This window comes from Jatropha curcas, chromosome 7, assembly GCF_041381405.1.
Source record: "Jatropha curcas cultivar XTBG-Jc1 chromosome 7, XTBG_Jcur_1.0, whole genome shotgun sequence".
NCBI lineage: Eukaryota > Viridiplantae > Streptophyta > Magnoliopsida > Malpighiales > Euphorbiaceae > Jatropha > Jatropha curcas.
Window position 1 is genome coordinate 16,552,048 of NC_143157.1, and position 20,783 is coordinate 16,572,830.

The 20,783-nt window shown below is 32.5% G+C and overlaps 1 protein-coding gene and 1 pseudogene across 1 annotated transcript; one reads left to right on the plus strand and one right to left on the minus strand.

Annotated features, from left to right (window-relative positions):
- Positions 1 to 13,236: 13,236 nt before the first annotated feature.
- On the plus strand, positions 13,237 to 14,766 carry LOC149494778 (uncharacterized; annotated as a pseudogene).
- Positions 14,767 to 18,589: 3,823 nt separating this feature from the next.
- Positions 18,590 to 19,204, minus strand: LOC149494779 (uncharacterized). Its single transcript, XM_089724428.1, has one exon. The coding sequence runs from the start codon at positions 19,202 to 19,204 to the stop codon at positions 18,590 to 18,592; it is 615 nt and encodes a 204-aa protein (XP_089580554.1).
- Positions 19,205 to 20,783: the final 1,579 nt, after the last annotated feature.

The window sequence follows — 20,783 nt, forward strand, 5'->3', positions numbered from 1 at the left end:
ACAATCCTTGAATTTGTAGGACTTGCCTTGTTCATTTATTTCTTTCCATATGTAATCTGCATAAAATATTATTAGCACAAATAATATAATTTAAATTTATTTATTTTGTTTTAATCATCAAAGTCTCGAGATTAAGATTTAACCCTTGAGCCAACAGTAATATGGTGATTTGCATCAAAGTTAACAACCCACGGGTTATTAGTTTGACACAAGCTGACAGTGTAGTTGGCTTTAACTTCTATATGATTGTGAGAGCGGGAGTGACAAACACTATCTACATGACCTAATTTGTCACATAATTGGCATCGCACACAAGGTTGAGAGATAGGGATAAATGATGGACGCCACTGATGACTGAAATTGTAAAATGGTGAACGCCATTGTTGATTAGGATTGCTGGAATTTCTAGTGAAGGATTGATGCCATGTTTGAGGTGGTGTTGCTTTCTATTTGTCATGGGTGTATTATTATTTGGAGAGGTTTTTTAGGCAATTGCAGCTGTGATAGTTGTTGTAGACTTTTTGAGATCTTCATGCTTAAGAAAGAGTTCATGATCTATGAGTTTGTCAAAGAGTTCTTTGTATGAAATTGATGTGTCTTTAGCGCGAACGACGGTGGAAATTTCTTTAAATTCTGAACCTAGTCCACTTAGAATTTTTACAACCAACTGTTCATAGATAGAGGTGCTCCTATTGTAGCAACTTCAACTACAAAAGCTCAGTACCTTATTCGAGTTCTATCCTCATTGATAAACTTGGACTCCTAATTGGAAAGAACTATAAGATTAATTTAGTTCTTATCATAATTCTATTTCTTTCTCGACAAGTTAGGTACTTTTTCTAACTAAACTCAAAGAAGCCTTACAAAGTCTACTTAAGGACAGATTTTTACTACCACAAGGGTATTCCTTTGATTATTCCATCTTCTATTCTCTGCATTGTCTTTCTCTTGTAGATTTTAAACAATCAAGTTAGAGATTAAGAGTCAACGAAGCAATACAAGTTATTCGCCAACTAGTTTTTATTTCTTAAATTTTCTTATTTTATTTTCATTATTCATAATGTTTATGAAAATATTTAAAAAGTTAATTTGAGTTTAATTTATTTATTACGTTAAACTAAACTTTTATACTTGGGATTTGATGTAGCTTAAATTTTTATTCCAATTTATAAAGTTAGATTTGTTTTTCTTTGTTCATGATATAATTTATTATTGTGCTTAATGCTTCCAAACAGTGTTTCTCACTTAGATTGTTTTATTTTATTAATTACTATCAAGAGAATATTTTATATGAAAAATGTAATAAATTTCATGGGAATAATAACTTGATAGAGGGGCTATATGGTTTGACTCATGAGAGGTTTTATCAAATAATGAAAGATCTTAGTGATTTAATTCGTATTTGTTTATACTATTGGGACATAAGTAATTGAATTGGGTTAAAATAACTAATAATACATTAGGAGCGCTTATCAATGATTTTAAGATTATTTCTTCTATCTTGAACAAGTAAAATTTTATTAATGAACTAATAAAATAAATTAGATAGAACTAAATGAAGTCAAATTCCCTAGTAGCTTTTATACCTTGAATTTTCTTTACAACCACTTGTTTGAATCCTTATTTCGTTTTATTTCTTTTCTTTTAATTTTCTTAAACAAATACACTTTATGATCGTTTAAATAATAATAAGTTAAAACAGTTTTGGGACTTGGTGTACAATACTCGTGAGAACGATACTTTATTCACTCTTTATTATTTGTTGCGATTTCATGCACTTACAAATTTGCCTGTCATTTAGAATTTTTCGAATTGTAGGGTTGGGCTTAGTCTAAACCCATTTTTGATTAAGTTGTATTATGGTAGATCTATGAAATTATTTATGAAAAATGAATTCTCAAGTTCATATTTTTTTAATTTAAAATGAATATTGTTATAAAAAAATTCAATTAAGTAAATCAACATGTATTTTTCTTTCAATAGTTATATTAGTATAACTGGTTCGTATGATTGAACTATGGTCATGGTAGTCTCGGGCTTCAGATTTGGATCGTGACACTAAATCACCATTTAACCATTAATTATTCTTTTTTTAATTACTTATGACCAACAACAGAACAAGGGGATGGCTAGCAATGCAGCTGCTTCCCCTAATTTTAAGTTGTGTTTTAAAATTTATTTTATAAAATATAGAAGCTTTTATCTTTTATCTATAAAATAGTGATTTTTAAATATCAGCCCTTCTAAATTTTGAAAGTTTTTTTTTTACCCATCTAATTATTTTTTCTGGTTTTGCCATTGTTTATGGCTTTTTATGTTAGATATATTTACTAAATTCTCTTCCTTTTAGATAATTGAACTTATCGGTATAAATGACTCCTAATTAGAAATTAAATTAGTACACGTAAAGAGAAATTATGTTGTTGATGTATTTTTTTCGGGAATTTTTAAATAAATATCTTCATAAAATTTGATAAGATTAATATTTCCAGATTTGTGGTTGCCACTCTTCATAAGCTTAATGTATTTTAAATTTTAATTGATTTTTTTCATTACTAAATAACAAGCAAAATTTTTACAATAAAGAATAAAAACAAAAATGGTGGTATATTGTCACTAATGATAATTCATTTTTTGACAATCTTATTTTCCTCTATTTCATGCATAAAAAGGAAACAAGATTTTGTTAACGATTTATTTTTTTCGAATGGAGAAAGTGGTATAATTATTTTAAGGTATCGTTCAGATGACAAAATTGATTTGGTGAATTTGATTTTCCAGCAAGTATAAGTCTATAGAGTTTTCTTTTCAAAAAAAAAAAAAAGAAAAAAAAAAAAGTATAGGGTTCCTCTCTAAAAACTTCTAAATAGTTAAACTCTTTTTGCTTTTTTTTTTTTCTTCCTTTCTTTCTCTATTTTTTTGTTGTAAGTTATTTGAGTTTATTTATTTGTATACAATGGTAAAATAGTTATAATATGAGCCGAATAATTATATTTATTCTTGTTGAGTGTTGTTCACTTACAAAAGTTAAATAATCATAAATCTAGTTGACATCTCTATATCCACCAATATTCTCTTTTTTTTTTTATAACCAGGAGGTTTAATCCTCCATGGACTATAGAACGTAAAGAGTTTTTGCTCTCTCAGTAAAATGCGGATCCCCAGATCGAAATTGTATTCTCATCCTTACGGAAATTGAGGTCGCTTACTACTCCAACTAATACTATGTTTGTTATCCACTATCATTTTACATAATTTTTTATCAGCTCAAATATTTTGGTCTTTTTAAAAATTTTTTTTACGATTTGAATTCTACATTGCATTTTTATTTAAATATATAATTAAAATAATTGTAATAATTCTCTAATAACATTATTATAATAATGTTTGAATTCTTTAACTTCAAAATAAAAAGGTTTATATTGATATTGCATACTTTGCTTATTTGTTGCTATTAAGAGAAGATAGTAAAAACGATACCAAAGATAGCTAATCCCATTTAGTTTGGGATTAACTTTTAGTTGTTATTATATTCATTTACTATAAAAATATTCATTGCTGGTCACATATGTCTACCAAATATATATGTCACTTTGCCTGGAGAGAAAAATCAAGATTAAGTATTGTCAATTGTTACTTTCTTAAGGAAGTTAATCAATCAAGCTAATTAGATACATCATTCTAAAGTCACACATTTTCCAAATTTATTGCTGAAGCTTCTTGAAATTTTCCATAAAGAAATCTATATTTCAAATAACTAAAAAAAAAAAAATATTATGATATATGTAAAATAAAAAAAACCCTGAAAAATAAGTCATTATAATTCTATCAACATTTTATGGTTTAGCTTGCAACTTCAATATTTTATTTGTTAAATTTGAGAAGAGAAAAATTGGACTCTATTGAAAATAATTTTTTACAAGTTATGAATAAACTGTAACTTTAGACGCAGAAGACTAAAATGAAAATTTTACAAAAACAATATTTTACATGTGCGCTTATTTTTCCTTACTCATATTCATACCAATATTCATATATACACAATTTTTCTCTAACTCACATCAACACCCCATCATATACTAATCTTTATCTTTTCACTCACACTTCACATCACTACTTAGCTCACCATACTACTCACACACAAATCATTGGAAGCTATTAGTTGTATTTATTATCGTGAATATATGTGTTGCTATTTGTTGTAGTATAGCCTAAGTTGTTAGGATTCTTTGTCATGTATAATTGTCATTGAGCATCTTTAAGTTGCTCACTCTTTCACAATTTCAATTTTCCTTGTTTTAGCCGGGCTCTTCTACATTCTTATCTACTAATTTGGAATTGTAATTAAAAAAATTGTTAGACTTTTTCGAACAATGAATATGTGAGTTTTGATACATGGAATGATGCGCATATTGTACTTATCACTATGAATATATGTTGGTTTTCAATATGAAAAATATTAAGCAAAATAAGATAATTATAATAAAATAATTATTCTAATAGGGATCGTTTAAATGATTAAAGTAATAAAATTATTTAAAAGAATACATCTTTTGTTGATTCTTCGAAACATCGATCTACGTGACTAAGTTGTTGCAAACCAGAAGCCATCCATCTATCCGGCGTCTATTAGTATTCACATGAATAGATAATCGAAAAATTCTAAAACTATTTTAGAGGATGGAGAGAATAGAGAGTATGAAGGTGGCAGTTATCTTACGCTCTATATTTATTTTTGTGGCTATGAACAACAACTATCTTTAGACTACCTTTTTAAACCTTATATATGAAAACTCTAGGTCATAAATAAATAAATTATAATTATTTATTTAAATCTTTTAAATAAATAAATTATAACTAAAATATATATGTGCCTATTTATTTATTTAAAAAATTTAATAAATAAATCATAATACATATAGTAATAGAATTTTCAATTTAATCAATTATTTATTTAACTATTTAAATAAATAAATTATAATTAAAATATTAGATTTATCTAATCTAAAAGTTATGTTAATAAATTTTTGACATAAATCAATTATGTCAATACTTAATAATTTAGGTAAAATTGTAATTAAAATAAAAATTATAATTTTACCCTTAATGTACAAAAACTTATTTGTAATCAAGTTATACTTGATTTGATTTCTCATTTTCACTTTCTTACATCCATTCTTATGTGTGTGACCTATTAGGTTCCAAATATGTTGGTAAGAAATATAAATCAAATTAATTAATTAATATTTGAAGGTCATGTATAGTGTCTAGCAATATGTCATGACTACCCAAATATTTGAAAAGTTAAAGTGGTTTGACTTAAGCTTTCAGTGTATCATTTATCAGTGTAATTAATATCTCTTCATCATTAATCTTCTGATTTAGTAATTAGACATGAAGTATGTCTGCTTTGCCAAATCATGTTAGTTCTCATAATCTTAGCCATTGATCATTTTGAATGAAATTTCAAATCTGAATTGTTAATTTCATTCTTACCTTACGCAATGATTTCTTAATCAATACTAATAGAGAATAGTTAGAACATTTTCCCTAATTTACCTAAGGCGATGAATCCTATCTTAATTACACAAGTATCTCTATACAATTCATACTATGTCCAATTCATCACTAATTATTATTCATAAATGAATAATGTGAATGAAGAATCAAAACATAATCATCCCCCATACAAGATAACTTAGTAATTTCAAGTCAAAAGATCACTTACACGATCATCACTTGAGTATTCCATAGACACAGGTGACTCTCCATATGGAATTCTCATGCAAGTCAATTCAGTGGACTTGTTCAAATAACAAGCACCTACATTTTAATTCTAGATGTCATATATATCTCAACTTATAAGAACAACTGCTTCTATAAGGAAAGAACATAATATGTAACCCTTATGAGCTGTTATTTCATTCTATCCCCAATTATGATGAATTGCGTGTTTTTGGCTCGTTATGTTATCCTTGGTTAAAACCATATACTGCTCATAAATTAGAACCTAATTCTTCTAAATGTCAATTTTTAGGTTACAGTAAAATCCATAAGGGTTATATTTGCATGGAACTTTCTACTTGCAAACTCATAATCTTACGACATGTTGTTTTCTATGATCATGTGTTTCCTTTTCAGCACCACCATGATAATGCATCTAGATTAGTCCTACTCTAGATTTTCCAACATCAATTCCTTTACCACCTATCCCTCCATTTGATGGACTTCATGGTAATTCTCCTAATGGCTCATTATAGTGCACTTCTCAACCCATCTCTTCCTTACAATCTCAAACCACTCTTTATCATTCAGTTTTGGCTTCCCCTGCGCAAGCAGTGCCACACCTCTCCCCATCATTATCTTCTTCTCTAACCTCCTAACAGTTGTCACCTTCACCACCAGTTCTATTGACAGTCTCCTTGGCAAACTCAAACCCGTCAGGTAGAATTCATACCATGGTGACCCGTTCCAGGACTGGCAGCCTTAAACCACAACATCCTTGGTCACCTCAATCTCATATTGCTACTATAGCTATTCAAGTGCCAACGTGTTATACTCAAGATCTTAATGAGAAGAATTTGTGCCTTGCTAAGAATGACGAGTTTAGTGCTCTATTACAAATAAGAATATGGGAGTTAGTACCATGACGTGAGGCTCAACATATAGTTGGTTGCAAGTGGGTGTTTCGTATTAAGCAAAAACTAGATAGCAGTATTGATCGCTATAAGACTCGCTTGGTGGCTAAAGGCTTCCATCCCGATATAGATTATTTTATGATATTTTCGCCTATTGTGAAACCCATTATAATTCATCTTATTTGTCTTTGGCTGTTTCTTTTGGTTGGTCGATTCGGCAATTGGATATGTCCAATGCCTTTCTTTATGGTGACTTGGATGATATTGTTTATACGGAGCAACCACTGAGATTTTTATATCCAGACAATTTTGATTATGTTTGTTGCCTTCGTCGTTACTTATATGGTTTCCGTCAAGCTCCCAAGCAATGACATAAACGACTCATGAATGCTCTTATTATGCATGGTGTACGGGTCTCTCCAATAATCCCCTCCTTTTTTCACTATCATAAGCATGGTGTGACTGTTTTTGTGTTAGTGTATGTTGATGATATTTTAATTGGCACTGGTACTTCTTTCCTCCAGAATTTAATTACTTCACTGCAATGGGAATTCATGTTGAAGAATCTTTGGAAGCTTGCTTATTTTTTGGCAGGGAGGCTACTTGGACTCCAATTGGTTTGTTTTTAATAGAACACAAGTATTCATGTGATTTGTTACAAAAAGCTAAGATGGCCACTTATAACAGTATTTCTAGTCCATCCACTAATAAGGACAAATTGCTTCATCACATGGGTAAACTTATGTCTAATCCTATGTTGTATCGTAGTGTTGTAGGTGCTTTGCAGTGTTTGTCCCTTACTCGACCTGACATATGTTATTCCATTAACAAAGTTTTTCAATTTCTTCAAACTCCCACAAATCAACACTAGAGTGTAGTTAAATAAATTTTACAGTATCTTTAAGCAACTAGTTGACAAGGTTTTTTTCTTTCTCGGTCTGCCAGTCAGGACATTCATGTTTATACTGATGCCGATTGGACTAGTAATGTGGAAGACCAAAAATCAACATTGGTTATGCTATTTATATGCCCAAAATCTAGTCTCTTGGAGTTCTAAGAAGTAGAAAATCGTTGCTTGATCCTCCATAGAGGTCGAGTATTGTGCGATTAGATTGGTGACTATTGAACTCACTTGGATACAAGCACTTCTAGAGATGTCGAGTTCTTTTCAAAGCAGATACCCATTTTATGGTGTGACAACATCAGTGCAACTTATCTATCTACTAATCTCATTTTTTATGCTCGAAAAAAAACTTGTTAAGGTTGATTTTTATTTTGTTCGTGACAAAGTTCATAAGTGAGAACTTCAGTTTGACTTCATTTCCTCCAAAGACCAGATAGCAGATGTGTTAACAAAACTACTGTCCGGTCCTCAACATCATTTTCTTATTGACAAGTTAACAATTCGATCTCTTCTAGCTCGAATTGAGGGGGTGTGATAAGGACATTGGCTATCCTTATAGATAATTTTAGTTTTGTATACTAATAATATATTTTGTAATTTAAATATGTATAGGATAAGCTTACAATTGTGTGAACAACTACTTCAATACCTATATAAATATGAGCCTTGACAGTATAATAAACTATAAAAAATTTCTCAGCTATTTTCTCTAATTGTTTCAAGTCTTAATAGCTCTAATCATCATCCAATAATGAGGAGAACATTGATCAGGAATATTTAGAGACATTACTTTAATGCAAAATAAAACTCATAATTATAACCACATTATAGTTTAATTGGTAAAGCAATATTATCTCATAGACTTCATCTTTTACCGAGATTCAATAAATAGAATATAAGAGATAAATAAATGTATTTTTATTAATAATAAAATATTTATTACATGAAATATTATGTCCAAAATGTAATCAATCAAATTGGCTATAGGGCATATAACTAACAATATATATGTTGCTATTTCTTATAGTATAATTTAAGCTGTTAGGGCTCTCTTCCATGTATAACTGTCATTGAGCATCTTTAAATTGCTCACTCTTTCACATTTCAATTTTCTTTGAGTATCAGTAAGGCTTCTTCTACATTCTTACCTAATAATTTGAAATTGTAATTCAAAAAAACTCTTAGACTTTTTCGAATAATGATTATGAGTCATGAAGAATGGAATGATGTGCAAATTGTACTTATTACTATGAATACATGTGTTGCTATTTGTTGTGCTATAATTTAAGTTGTTAGGGTTCTCTATCATGTATAATTATTATTAAGCATCTTTAAGTTGCTCACTCTTTCATCATTTCAATTTCCTTTGAGTGTCTACAAGTCTTCTTCTACATTCTTGCCTACTAATTTGGAATTGTAATTAAAAAAAAAAAACTATGGAATTTTTTGAGTTATAATGGATGGAATGATGGCCATATTGTACTTATCACTATTAATAAATGTGTTGCTATATGTATTGGTATAATTTAAGCTGTTAGGATTCTTTGTCATGTATAATTGTCTCTAAGCATCCTTAAGTTACTCACTCTTTCATCATTTCAGTTTCATTTGAGTGTGAACGATCCTTCTTTTATATGCGTACTAATTTGGAATTTTCTAAACTTTTTCGAATAATGATGACATGAGATATGAGAGTTAATTTACAGGAAGGGCCTGAACTATATGCATGATCACTTAATGGGGGAACCAACTTCAATTTGTAACTTAAAAATACCTAATCTTATGTTTGTGTAATAGTAAAATGCCTTTAGTCGTAATCAAATTTTTTCATGGGACAGAATGCAACCTATTTAATACGTGGATTTTTTTGAAAAATAAAATGTTTTCCCTCTCTTCCATGTCACTGGTGTTAAGGTCTCCCTTTGTACAACTCTATCTCACCGACCACCATCAACACTATTTGGCCTCCAAAACCCCATAGCCATATACGATGCCAAAGCCATTACTTCTCACTACTGTATAGATCCTTTCAATGTGATGAATAAGAAATTGACGTTAAACGGATGGAAAAGTGGAGCTAGCAAAAATAAAGAATCAATGGAATCAACTTACAATTGGAAATCCTCATGACGTCGATCGGATTTCAACCTCGAGATTCTGTCAATTGCCGCAATGCTTATCTTTCCCTTTTCGTTCACTGTCTGTGATCTTTACCTCTCACCTCATTCTCTTTTCTCTCTATTTTTAGATTTCTACGTTCTCTCTCTAACAATTTCTTTTTCTAGTAAGGTTTAGCTATAAATTTCAGCTTTTTTGTAATAATGGAGCTTTCTTCTCTATTTGTTTTGACTTTCTCTCTCTTTTTGTTTTTACTTTCTTCTAGTTGAACCCTGTCTTGTTTGGTTTCAACTCTATAAAGAAGAAAATGTGAAACGTCGCCATGGGAGCTGGATTTTAGATTTATCGCCTCTATTGTCCAAAATTAGCTTGGTGATTTGGGTTAGTAAATGATAGTGAGATGGATTGATCAAAGGCAACAGAAAGAGAATAAAAGGTTGAGATTTTGAGTGTTTAGAGAGAGAAAAACATGAAAAGAAAGTGGAAGACAGAGATAACATTTAGGTTTTCAAGAGGTGAAAGAGAAGAAATGAGGATGATGCTGAGTTGGAGAAAGAATAATCTTTTAAAAGAATTTTTATTTAAAAAAAAATCCACGTGTTAAATATGTGGCATTTGGGCCAACGGAAAAATTCGATTATGACTAAAGACATTTTATTGTTACACAAATATAAGATTAGGTATTTTTAAGTTAGAAATTAAAGTTGGTACTAGATTAAGTGATTATGCATATAATTCAGGCCCTTCCGGTGAAACTAACCCGAGTTATAATGAATGGAATGATAGGCATATTGTACTTATTACTATGAATACATGCGTTGCTATTTGTTGTGCTATAATTCAAGTTATTAAGGTTCTTTTTCATGTATAATTATCATTGAGCATCTTTAAGTTGCTCACTCTTTTATCATTTTAATCTCCTTTGAGTGTTTATAAGGCTTCTTTAACATTCTTGCCTACTAATTTGGAATTGTAATTAAAAAATCTCTTGGACTTTTTCGAATAATGATAACGCGAGTTATGATGAATGAAATGATGTGCATATTGTACTTATTACTAAGAATACATTTGTTGTTCTACTTGTTAAGGTTCTCTGTCATATGTAATTGTCACTGAGCATCTTTAAGTTGCTTGCTCTTTCATCATTTCAATTTTCTTTGAATATCAGTAATGCTTCTTCTATATTCTTGCCTGCTAATTTGGAATTGCAATTAAAAAAACTCTTAAGACTTTTTCGAATTTTAGTATTGGGCTTAGTCTAAAACCATTTTTTGATTAAATTGTATTGTATTATGGTAGATGTGTGAATTTTGTTTATAGAAAATAAATTCTCAAGTACATATTTTTAATTTAAAATAATATTATTATAAAAAAATTGAAGTAAATAAATCTACATGTATTTTTCTTTTCAATAGGTATATTAGTGTAAGTGGCTTGTGTGATTGAACTATGATCATGCTGGCCTCAGATTTGGATCGTGAGACTAATTCACCATTTAATCATTGATTGTTCTTTTTTTAATGACTTATGTCCAATGTTGGAATAGAGAGTGGTTAGTAGTGGCGATTGCCTCCTCTAATTTTAAATTTTTTTATATTACCTTATAAAATATAGAAAATTTTACCTTTTATTTATAATATAGTGATTTTTTTATATCAATCTCTCTAAATTTTCAAATTTTTTTCTACCCCTCTAATTATTTTTTTGGGTTTCTCCATTGCTTCTGACTTTATGTGTTAGAGACGTTTACTAAATTCTCTTCCTTTAAGATAGTTAAACTTAGTGTAAATGACTCATAATGAGAAATTAAATTAGTATAAATAAATGGAAATTATATTGTTAATGTATTTTTTTGGAGGGTTTTCTATAAATATCTTCATAATCTTTGATAAGACTAATGTTTCGAGGTTTGAAGTTGCTTCTCACTATAAATCTAATGTATTCTTAATTTTAATGATTTTTTTCGTTACTGAATAACAAGCAAAGGAAACAAAAATAGTGACATACTTTCACTAATTAGAATTCATTTTTTGACAATCTTATTTCCCCCTGTTTCATGCACAAAAAGGAAACAAAATTTTGGTCATAAATTGTGTTTTTCGAATGAAAAAAGTACAATAATTATTTTAAGTTATCGCTGAATATATCATCAGATGACAAAATTAGTTTCACGATTTTGATTTTCCAACAATAACAAGTGTAAAGGGTTTTTTTCTAAAAAAAAAAAAAGAATTGTATAGGATTTTTGTACTGAAAAAAGTGAGTAGAGAGTTCATCCCAAAAAATCTCTGAATACTTAAACTCTTTTTGATTTTTTTTCCCTTTCTTTCTCTATTTCTTTGTCATAAGTTTATTTTATTATATTTTGTTTATGTTTATACAATGCTAAAATAGTTATAACATGAGCTGAATAATTATGTGTTCCTATTGTGTTCTTCACTTGCAAAAGTTACATAATTACTATAAATCTTGTCAATATCTCTATAATCATGAGATTTAATCTTTCTTGGACCATAGTGCGTAAAAGTTTTTAGCTCTTCCAACAAAATGGATTTCCTCGAGATCGAATTTGTATTTTCATTGTTATAGAGATTGAAGTCTCTTACCACTCCAATCAACACCTTATTTGTTATCCACTTTATTTCACATAATTTTTTATTCGCTCAAATATTTTTGGTCTTATTTTAAAATGTTTTTTACAATTTGAATTCTACATTGCATATTTCTTTAAATATATAATTGAAATAATTCCAATAATTCTCTAATAACATTATTGTAATAATGTTGAATTCTTTATTTCAAAATTAAAAGGTTTACATTGATTAAATATATTGCACATTCATATACTATATATAAATGAATATGCAGTATATTGTTGTTTATTGCTTAATAAAAAAAAATGATTTTAAAATTCCCGAAATTTTTTACTAAAATTATTTTCTTTTCATAATTTTTTTTTCTATTTTCATAGTTTACTTATTTTTTGCTATTCAGAGAAGAGAATATAAACGAAAGCAAAGATAGCCAATCTCATTTAGTTTGAGATTAACTTTTAATTATTGTTATATTCATTTACTACAAAAATATCGGTTGCAGTCACATATGTCTACCACAATATGTGTCACTTTGCTTAGAGAGAAAATCAATGAACCGAGTATTAAACCTTAGGCCTCAGCCGAATCTCCAACTTACACCCAAAACAATCAGCCCAAAGAATACAACAACCAATCTATTATATTGTTACAAGATATTTATTTTCTCCAGCTGATGTGGCAATAGGCGGTTATAACTTTTCTTTACAGCTCAGCATAGATTTCAATTGTATATAATACACATAGATAGATCATAAACTTTACGTGAAGTTTCTGTAACACTTCTCAAGATTCAATATATAATTTTTCTCCAAATTTGTTCTTTTCTCTCTAAGTTAATCATCTTCTTCAATACTTGATCATGGTATTAGAGCCTGTTAAACTCTGATAGGCCTCCTCACTCTTCTTCCTTTACATCGCCATACTTGGCTTCCTTCTAATCAACACAGATACGAAGTTACTATAATAAGAAAAGATCATCAACATGACAGAAGAAGAAATATTAAGAGCAACACAAGGAGAATCAGAAACCTACAAGTTAATGAACTCAGACAATCTTGCATCTAGCCTAGTAAGTGTGCCTCTTGCTGGTAATAATTACCTTTCATGGAGTAGATCCATGTTAATTGCACTCAGAGCCAAAGATAAACTAGGGTTTATCAATGGACAGTGTTCTAAACCTGACGTAAATTCACCTTTGTATGAGAAATGGTTGAGGGTAGACAACATAAGGGTGTCATGGATCTTGGATTCTATATCCAAAGACATCGTTGAAGCTTTCTTGTATATGAATAGTGCAAAAGAACTGGGGAAAGACCTTGTTGAAAGATTTGGTGAAAGCAATGGGCTATAGCTTTACCAAATCAAACATGAAATTTCTAGTTTGGTGCAAGGAAATTTATCTATCGTGGTTTATGTCACTAAAATCAAGAAACTATGGGATGAATTAGGGTGTCTAAGGCCTTTACCTAGCTGTACCTGCGGTGCATCAAGAATGGTTTCAGATTTAGAGGACGAGGATAAACTGATTCAATTTCTTATGGGACTAAATGAGAGCTATGATCATGTCAAAAACCAGATATTACTCCTGGATTTATTTCCTAGTATGAACAAAGCCTATTCTATGGTGATTAGGGTGGAGAAACAAAGAGAAATTCATAATCCAACTTTTGAGTCTATGGGCAACACAACAGCAATGTATGTACAGAGAAATTCCACAAGAAATTTTCAGAGATCTACTGGAGATTTTCCTAAGACACCAAGTTCCTTCCAGAAAACATATTACAGAGATGCAAAGAATTATAATAGAAGAAAGGAAGAGAAATACTGTGACTATTGTAAAACAGGGGGCACATGAAAGAAAGGTGATTCAAACTCCATGGATATCTAGATTGGTACTATGAATTGAAAGAGAAAAGTGCAAAGGCAAATGCAAGTATCACAACAACAGCACATGAAATTCCAATCTCAGACACTCCTATACAGTCGGAGAACTATGAAGGGCTCAATAGTAAAATAGCCAAATTGGTTCAACAGGAAGTTATGAAAGTGATGGAAGGAAAGAGCATAGAAGAAGAACATGGTCATGACACTTCAACTGCCAATATGGCTAGCTCTGCAGGTAAATTAATCATTAAACACTTGAATTGCATAAAAAACAATGATGCAAGCAATTGGATTATAGACACAACTGCTACTGACCATATGTCATACAATAAATAAAATTTTCACAGCCTACAGAAACTACCCTCGCCAAAACCAGTGAAATTCCGAATGGATCCACTAAACTAGTCACATACACAGGAACTATTTTCTTGCATAAACACTTGACACTATTCAATGTGCTTTACATACCTAGCTTCACTTGGAACCTCATTTCAGTATTCACCCTAGCCAAAGTAAACAGAAATTCAGTCAAAACCTTACCATAATACTGTGTCTTGCAGGATTTACAGACCGATATAGTACTTGCAATTGGAAAGGTGGAGGTGTTGGAAATAATATAATTTACTAAATTATGAACAATCACAATACTCAAATACAAGCACTCAATTATGGAATAATATTACAAGGGAGACACACTCACAACTCACTCTTCTTTTTTTTTTTTTTTTTTTTTTTTTATAAACTCACACACATAGAAGAGAAAACTAATTTCTCTATATCTCTCTTTTATTCATTCGTTTTTTACATATATATAAAGGCAATATGATTGGTGTGTTAAATCCACTTTGGTAGCTTTTCCAACAATAGTCCAAGTTAGGCACCGTTCATTCACTATGCTTTCACCAACCAATACTTTACTCACTTAGTCCAAGTTAGGAGTAGACAAGTTTAGTTTTCTATCATTTCCTCCCCTTAAACTTGTCTCTTCAATTACGGTGATACCGAGCAAGCTTCGTAAGTACTGAAACATATCAGTCTTTAGAGCCTTCGTAAATATGTCAGCAACTTGATCATTGGTCTTTACATGCACGAGCTCTACGTCCTTGCTCTTGATATGCTCTCGAATAAAATGAAATCGAGTATCAATATGTTTGGACCTTTCATGATGGACTGGATTTTTCGCAAGCGCAATTGCTGACTTATTATCAACATAGATCTTGGTCGGTCCTCCTTGTTTCACTCTGATCTCCTCCAATAATCTTCTTAGCCATATGGCATGGCAAACACATGATGATGCAGCAATATACTCTGCCTCACAAGTAGATAATGCAACAATGGATTGTTTCTTAGATGACCAAGTAAATGCCGTACCTCCAAGGTAGAACACAAATCCGGATGTGCTTTTGCGGTCATCAATGCTTCTGGCCCAGTCGCTATCACTGAATCCGACAAGTTCCATGCTTTCTTTTGAGGAATAAAACAGCCCGTAGTCAAGTGTCCCTTTTATGCACTTTAGGATTCTTTTCGCTGTCTTGAAATGAGAGGTCTTTGGAGTCTCCATGTATCTGCTCACCAAACCAACTCCAAAGAGTATATCAGGTCGAGTACACGTCAAATAATGTAGACAACCTACGAGACTTTTGTAATAAGTTGGATTCATTAACTTCCCTTTTCCTTCTTTTGTAATTCGAACTCCATACTCGACCGGAGTATCAACTAGTTGACAATCCTCCATAGAAAATTTTTTTAAGATCTCTCTGGCATACTTACTTTGAGAGATAAATATCCCTTCTTCTTCTTGCTTTACCTCAATACCGAGAAAGTAAGCCATAAGGTCCAAGTCGGTCATTTCAAACTCCTTCTCCATGGAGTGCTTGAATTCTCCAATCATAGAGGGACTATTGCTTGTGAACACCAAATCATCTACATATAAACACACAAGCAAAATATCTCCATTGAGGTTATTCTTTAAATATAAAGAATGCTTGTAAGGGCACCTAGCAAAACCATTTTGAATAAAGTAGTCATCGATTCTGGAATTCCACGCTCTTGGAGCTTGTTTCAGCCTGTAGAGCACCTTTTTTAATCGGTACACCTTTTCTTCTTCTCCTTTGACGACAAATCCTGGTGGTTGTTCAACATAAACTTCCTCTTCAAGATTGCCATTTAGAAATGCTGACTTCACATCCATTTGGAAAATTCTCCATTTCTTTTGGGCAGCAAGTGAAATGAGTAATCTTACCGTCTCAAGTCGAGCCACCGGTGCAAAGACTTCTTCGTAGTCTATCCCGAATTTTTGCTTGTATCCTTTCACGACAAGCCTTGCCTTATATTTCTCCACATCTCCATTTGCATTTGTTTCTGTCTTATACACCCATTTGACTCCAATGGCTTTATGTCCTCGTGGAAGTGAGGTGAGCTCCCAAGTCTTGTTCTTCTTGATGGATCGGATCTCCTCCTCCATGGCATGTCTCCATTTTGTTTCTTTTGAGGCTTCCTCAAAAGTTATGGGATCATATCCTGCAAAGAGACAAAGGTTACCATATAGTTCTTCTTCGTCTATATTAACTTCCTCCGTGGAATTATAAAGGTCACTGATTGTCCTTGTCTTCCTCACAGGGGATTCACTCAAGGAACTTTCCTCCGTATGGATACCAACATGTGGAGGTGATGTTGGCTCCCAATTTTCTTCTTCTTCGGTCTGACCACTGTCCTTTTTTAAATCTTCTATGATCGTGATTTCCTTCTGTTGGTTGTTATCCTCCCAATTCCATGCATGATCTTCAACAAACTCAACATCTCTTGACATCACAATCCTTTTTGTGACAGGATTGTATAATTTATATCCACTGGAATTTTCTCCATATCCAAGCATAACACACTTTAAGCTTTTATCTTCGAGCTTTGTTCGCTTTTCTTCTTGCACCTTTGCATATGCCACACACCCGAAGACTCGAAGATGATCAACGTTCGGTCTCCTCTTGCTCCAAGCTTCTTCCGGTGTCATGTCTCCAACTCTCCTCGTAGAAACCTATTCAGTAAATAAACTAAACAAGCAACAGCGTCTCCCCAGAATTCTTTTGGAACCTTCCTCTCATTTAATATACAACGAACCATATTCAAGATGGTCCGATTCTTCCTCTTCGAGACTCCATTATGTTAGGGCGTTTGCGGCATCGTAAGTTGATGTATGATCCCATTTTCTTTGCAAAACGTATCAAATTCTCGAGAAGTATACTCACCCCCTCTATCGGTGCGTAAACACTTCAAGGGACATCCACTTTGTTTCTCGACCATACTTTTAAATTCTTTAAACTTTCCTAAAACTTCACTTTTCTCCTTCATCATATAAACCCAAGTTTTGCCACTATAATCATCAGTAAATGTTAAGAAGTACCTATTTCCGCCGATTGAGATAGGCGTGATTGGTCCGCATACATCGGAGTGGACCAAGTCGAGATGACCAGCTGCTCTCGATGAAGGATACTTCTTGAACGGCTTCCTGTGTTGCTTTCCAACAACACATGCTTCACATACTCCATTAGGACGATCAATTTTCGGCATGCCTCTCACCATATTGTTCTTTTTCAACAACTTCAACGCCTCAAAATTGAGATGGCCATACTGGATATGCCAAAGAGTGGAATTGTCTATGGTTACTGCCTTTAAACAATTCTCCTCATTAATGCTTAGTCTTAGAGGGAACATCCGGTTCTTCGTCATCGTGACATTCGTGATAAGTTTGTTATTTTTATCACAGATGCTAAGAGCTTGGTCTTTCATTCGAATATCATACCCCTTCTTGAGTAATTGTCCGACACTCAAAATATTATTCTTCATATCGGGAACATAATATACATCAGAGATGCATAGCCGCTGCTCGTTTTTAAGTTCAAAGAGAATTTTACCTTTCCCTTCAATCGGTCGTCGAGAAAGATCGCCAAAGGTAATATACCCTTCACGCCTTACGTCAAGATCCACAAATAGGTTCTTTTTTCCACACATATGATTGGATGCGCCCGTATCTATGAACCCTGTGATGGATTCTGGATTCTCCACTCCATCATAGGCCATCAAGAGTACTCCATCTTCATTCGTCTTCTCCCCGAGGTTTGCCTTTTCTTCGCCGTTGTCGGTGTTATACCAACACTCCTTTGCGTAATGGCCATATTTTTTACAAATATGACATTGAACATCAGATTTGTAATATCTCCATCCACCACGACCTCGTCCGCGTCTTTGACCATGACCACGGCCGCGTCCTTGACCAGTTCCTCTTTCGGCTGATTCTCCATCGTCATTATGGGAATGTTCAATGGTGGTAGTTGTTCGACTGCCTCTTCCTCTTCTTAACATGAATCTTCCTCTTTGAGAACCACCTCGAGAATTGGCATTTTTCAAAGTTAGCTTCGCTTGTAATGCTTGCTCTAGGGATTTTCCTTCACCTCTCTTTATAAGCGGTGTTCATGTGCTTGAAGAGAGCCCATGAGCTGCTCTACCGTCATCTCCTTTAAATCCTTAGACTCTTCTATCATCACGGCCACAAAATCAAATTTGGAATCAAGGGACCGTAGGATTTTTTCAACAACTCGAACATCATCCAAATTTTCTCCATTTCTTCTCATTTGGTGAACGATCGAGATGACCCTCGGGATATAGTCAGAAACGGACTCTGAGCTTTCTTGATGTAGTGACTCGAATTGAGTGCGGAGAGCTTGTAAGCGAATCTTCTTTACTTTGTCGACACCACCGAACCCTTTCTGGAGTATCTCCCAGGCTTCTTTTGACGTCTTAGCGGGGGCAACTATCTCGAATGCGGTTTCGTCGAGACCTTGATATATTGTGAACAAGGCCTTCTTCTCCCTCTTTCTTAGCTCCTTCAACTCCTCCTTTTCTTCTTGATATATTTGTGCTTCCTCCATTGCGTCGGGTTCGGTGAATCCAGACTCCACGAGATCCCACACATCAAGTGATCCCAGCAGAGCCTTCATTTGTATACACCAAATATCATGATTGCTCTTTGTCAATCTAGGCACTTGTGTTTGGAATGTACTTGTGGATGCCATGGCAAGATTTGAACTTGGCTCTGATACCAGATGTTGGAAATAATATAATTTACTAAATTATGAACAATCACAATACTCAAATACAAGCACTCAATTATGGAATAATATTACAAGGGAGACACACTCACAACTCATTCTTTTTTTTTTTTTTTTATAAACTCACACACATAGAAGAGAAAACTAATTTCTCTATATCTCTCTTTTATTCATTCGTTTTTTACATGTATATATAGGCAATATGATTGGTGTGTTAAATCCACTTTGGTAGCTTTTCCAACAATAGTCGAAGTTAGGCACCGTTCATTGACTATGCTTTCACCAACCAAGACTTTACTCTCTTAGTCCAAGTTAGGCACCATCCATTGACTATGCTTTCACCAACCAAGACTTTACTCACTTAATCCAAGTTAGGTGTAGACAAGTTTAGTTTTCTATCAGGAGGAAGGCCTATATCACTTGAATTAAACCTCTTTTCTCACGGGCACATACATGCACACATCCGTGATTCCCAGCACTGCCCATGTTGCTAATAATGTTCGTGAGAAACATAATAATCATGTCAATTTACTATGGCATAGTAGAATGGGTCATGTTTTAGACATTAGACTCAAACATGTAGCTCAATTGCCAAATTTCAGTACAAATTCTTTTGATTATGTTGTTCGTCCCTTGTCTAAGCAGCAAAGAACACCTTTTCCTATTAGCCAGTCAATTAGAAAAACCCTTGGATCTTATGCATATGGATGTGTATGGCCCATATTCAATCAGTTCAATTACAGGAGCAAGGTATATGGTTACCATAGTTGATGACAAAACTAAATATACATGGGTATACATGATTTCAAACAAAGCTAAAGTGTTTCATATTGTCAACCACTACGTACAAATGATAAAAACTCAATTTTAAAGTAAAATAAAGAAGGTTAAGACAAATAATGAGACAGAATTTGAGAACTAACAAATGAAAAATTTTTTTGGTTCTAAAGGTATCTTACACTAGTTAACCTGCCCTTATTCACCCCAACAAAATGGTAGGGTAGAAAGAAAACACAAAACACTTTTGCAAGTCAGCAGAGCCCTAATGATACAATCATAGTTACGTAAACATTTTTTGTCAGAAATCCTATTGAGTGCTACCCATATAGTAAACTGGCTTCCCTCAAAAACATTGAATTGGAAGTCATGTTATGAACTATTACATAATAGGATTCCAGATATCATTTATTTCAGAGTCAGTGGGTGTTTGTGTTTTGCCTTAGATGTTAGACCATAGGAAACAAAGTTTTACCCTAGATCTATACCATGATGTCTTGTTTGGATATGGACAGTAGCAAAAAGGGTACAAACTCTATAACCTTAACACCAAAACCATCTTTTACTCTAGAGACAAAATGTTTAGAGAAACAACTTTCCCTTTCCACTCTCACCAACTAGATCAGGTAACCTAATTCACTCTACTTATATGTCTTGAAGACACAGAACCTATCTTTTACCCAACACCAGTAACAGACAGCACAAACCAATTCTCAACACTTCACAATCATCACATAGAAAACATACCACATTCACATGAACTAAC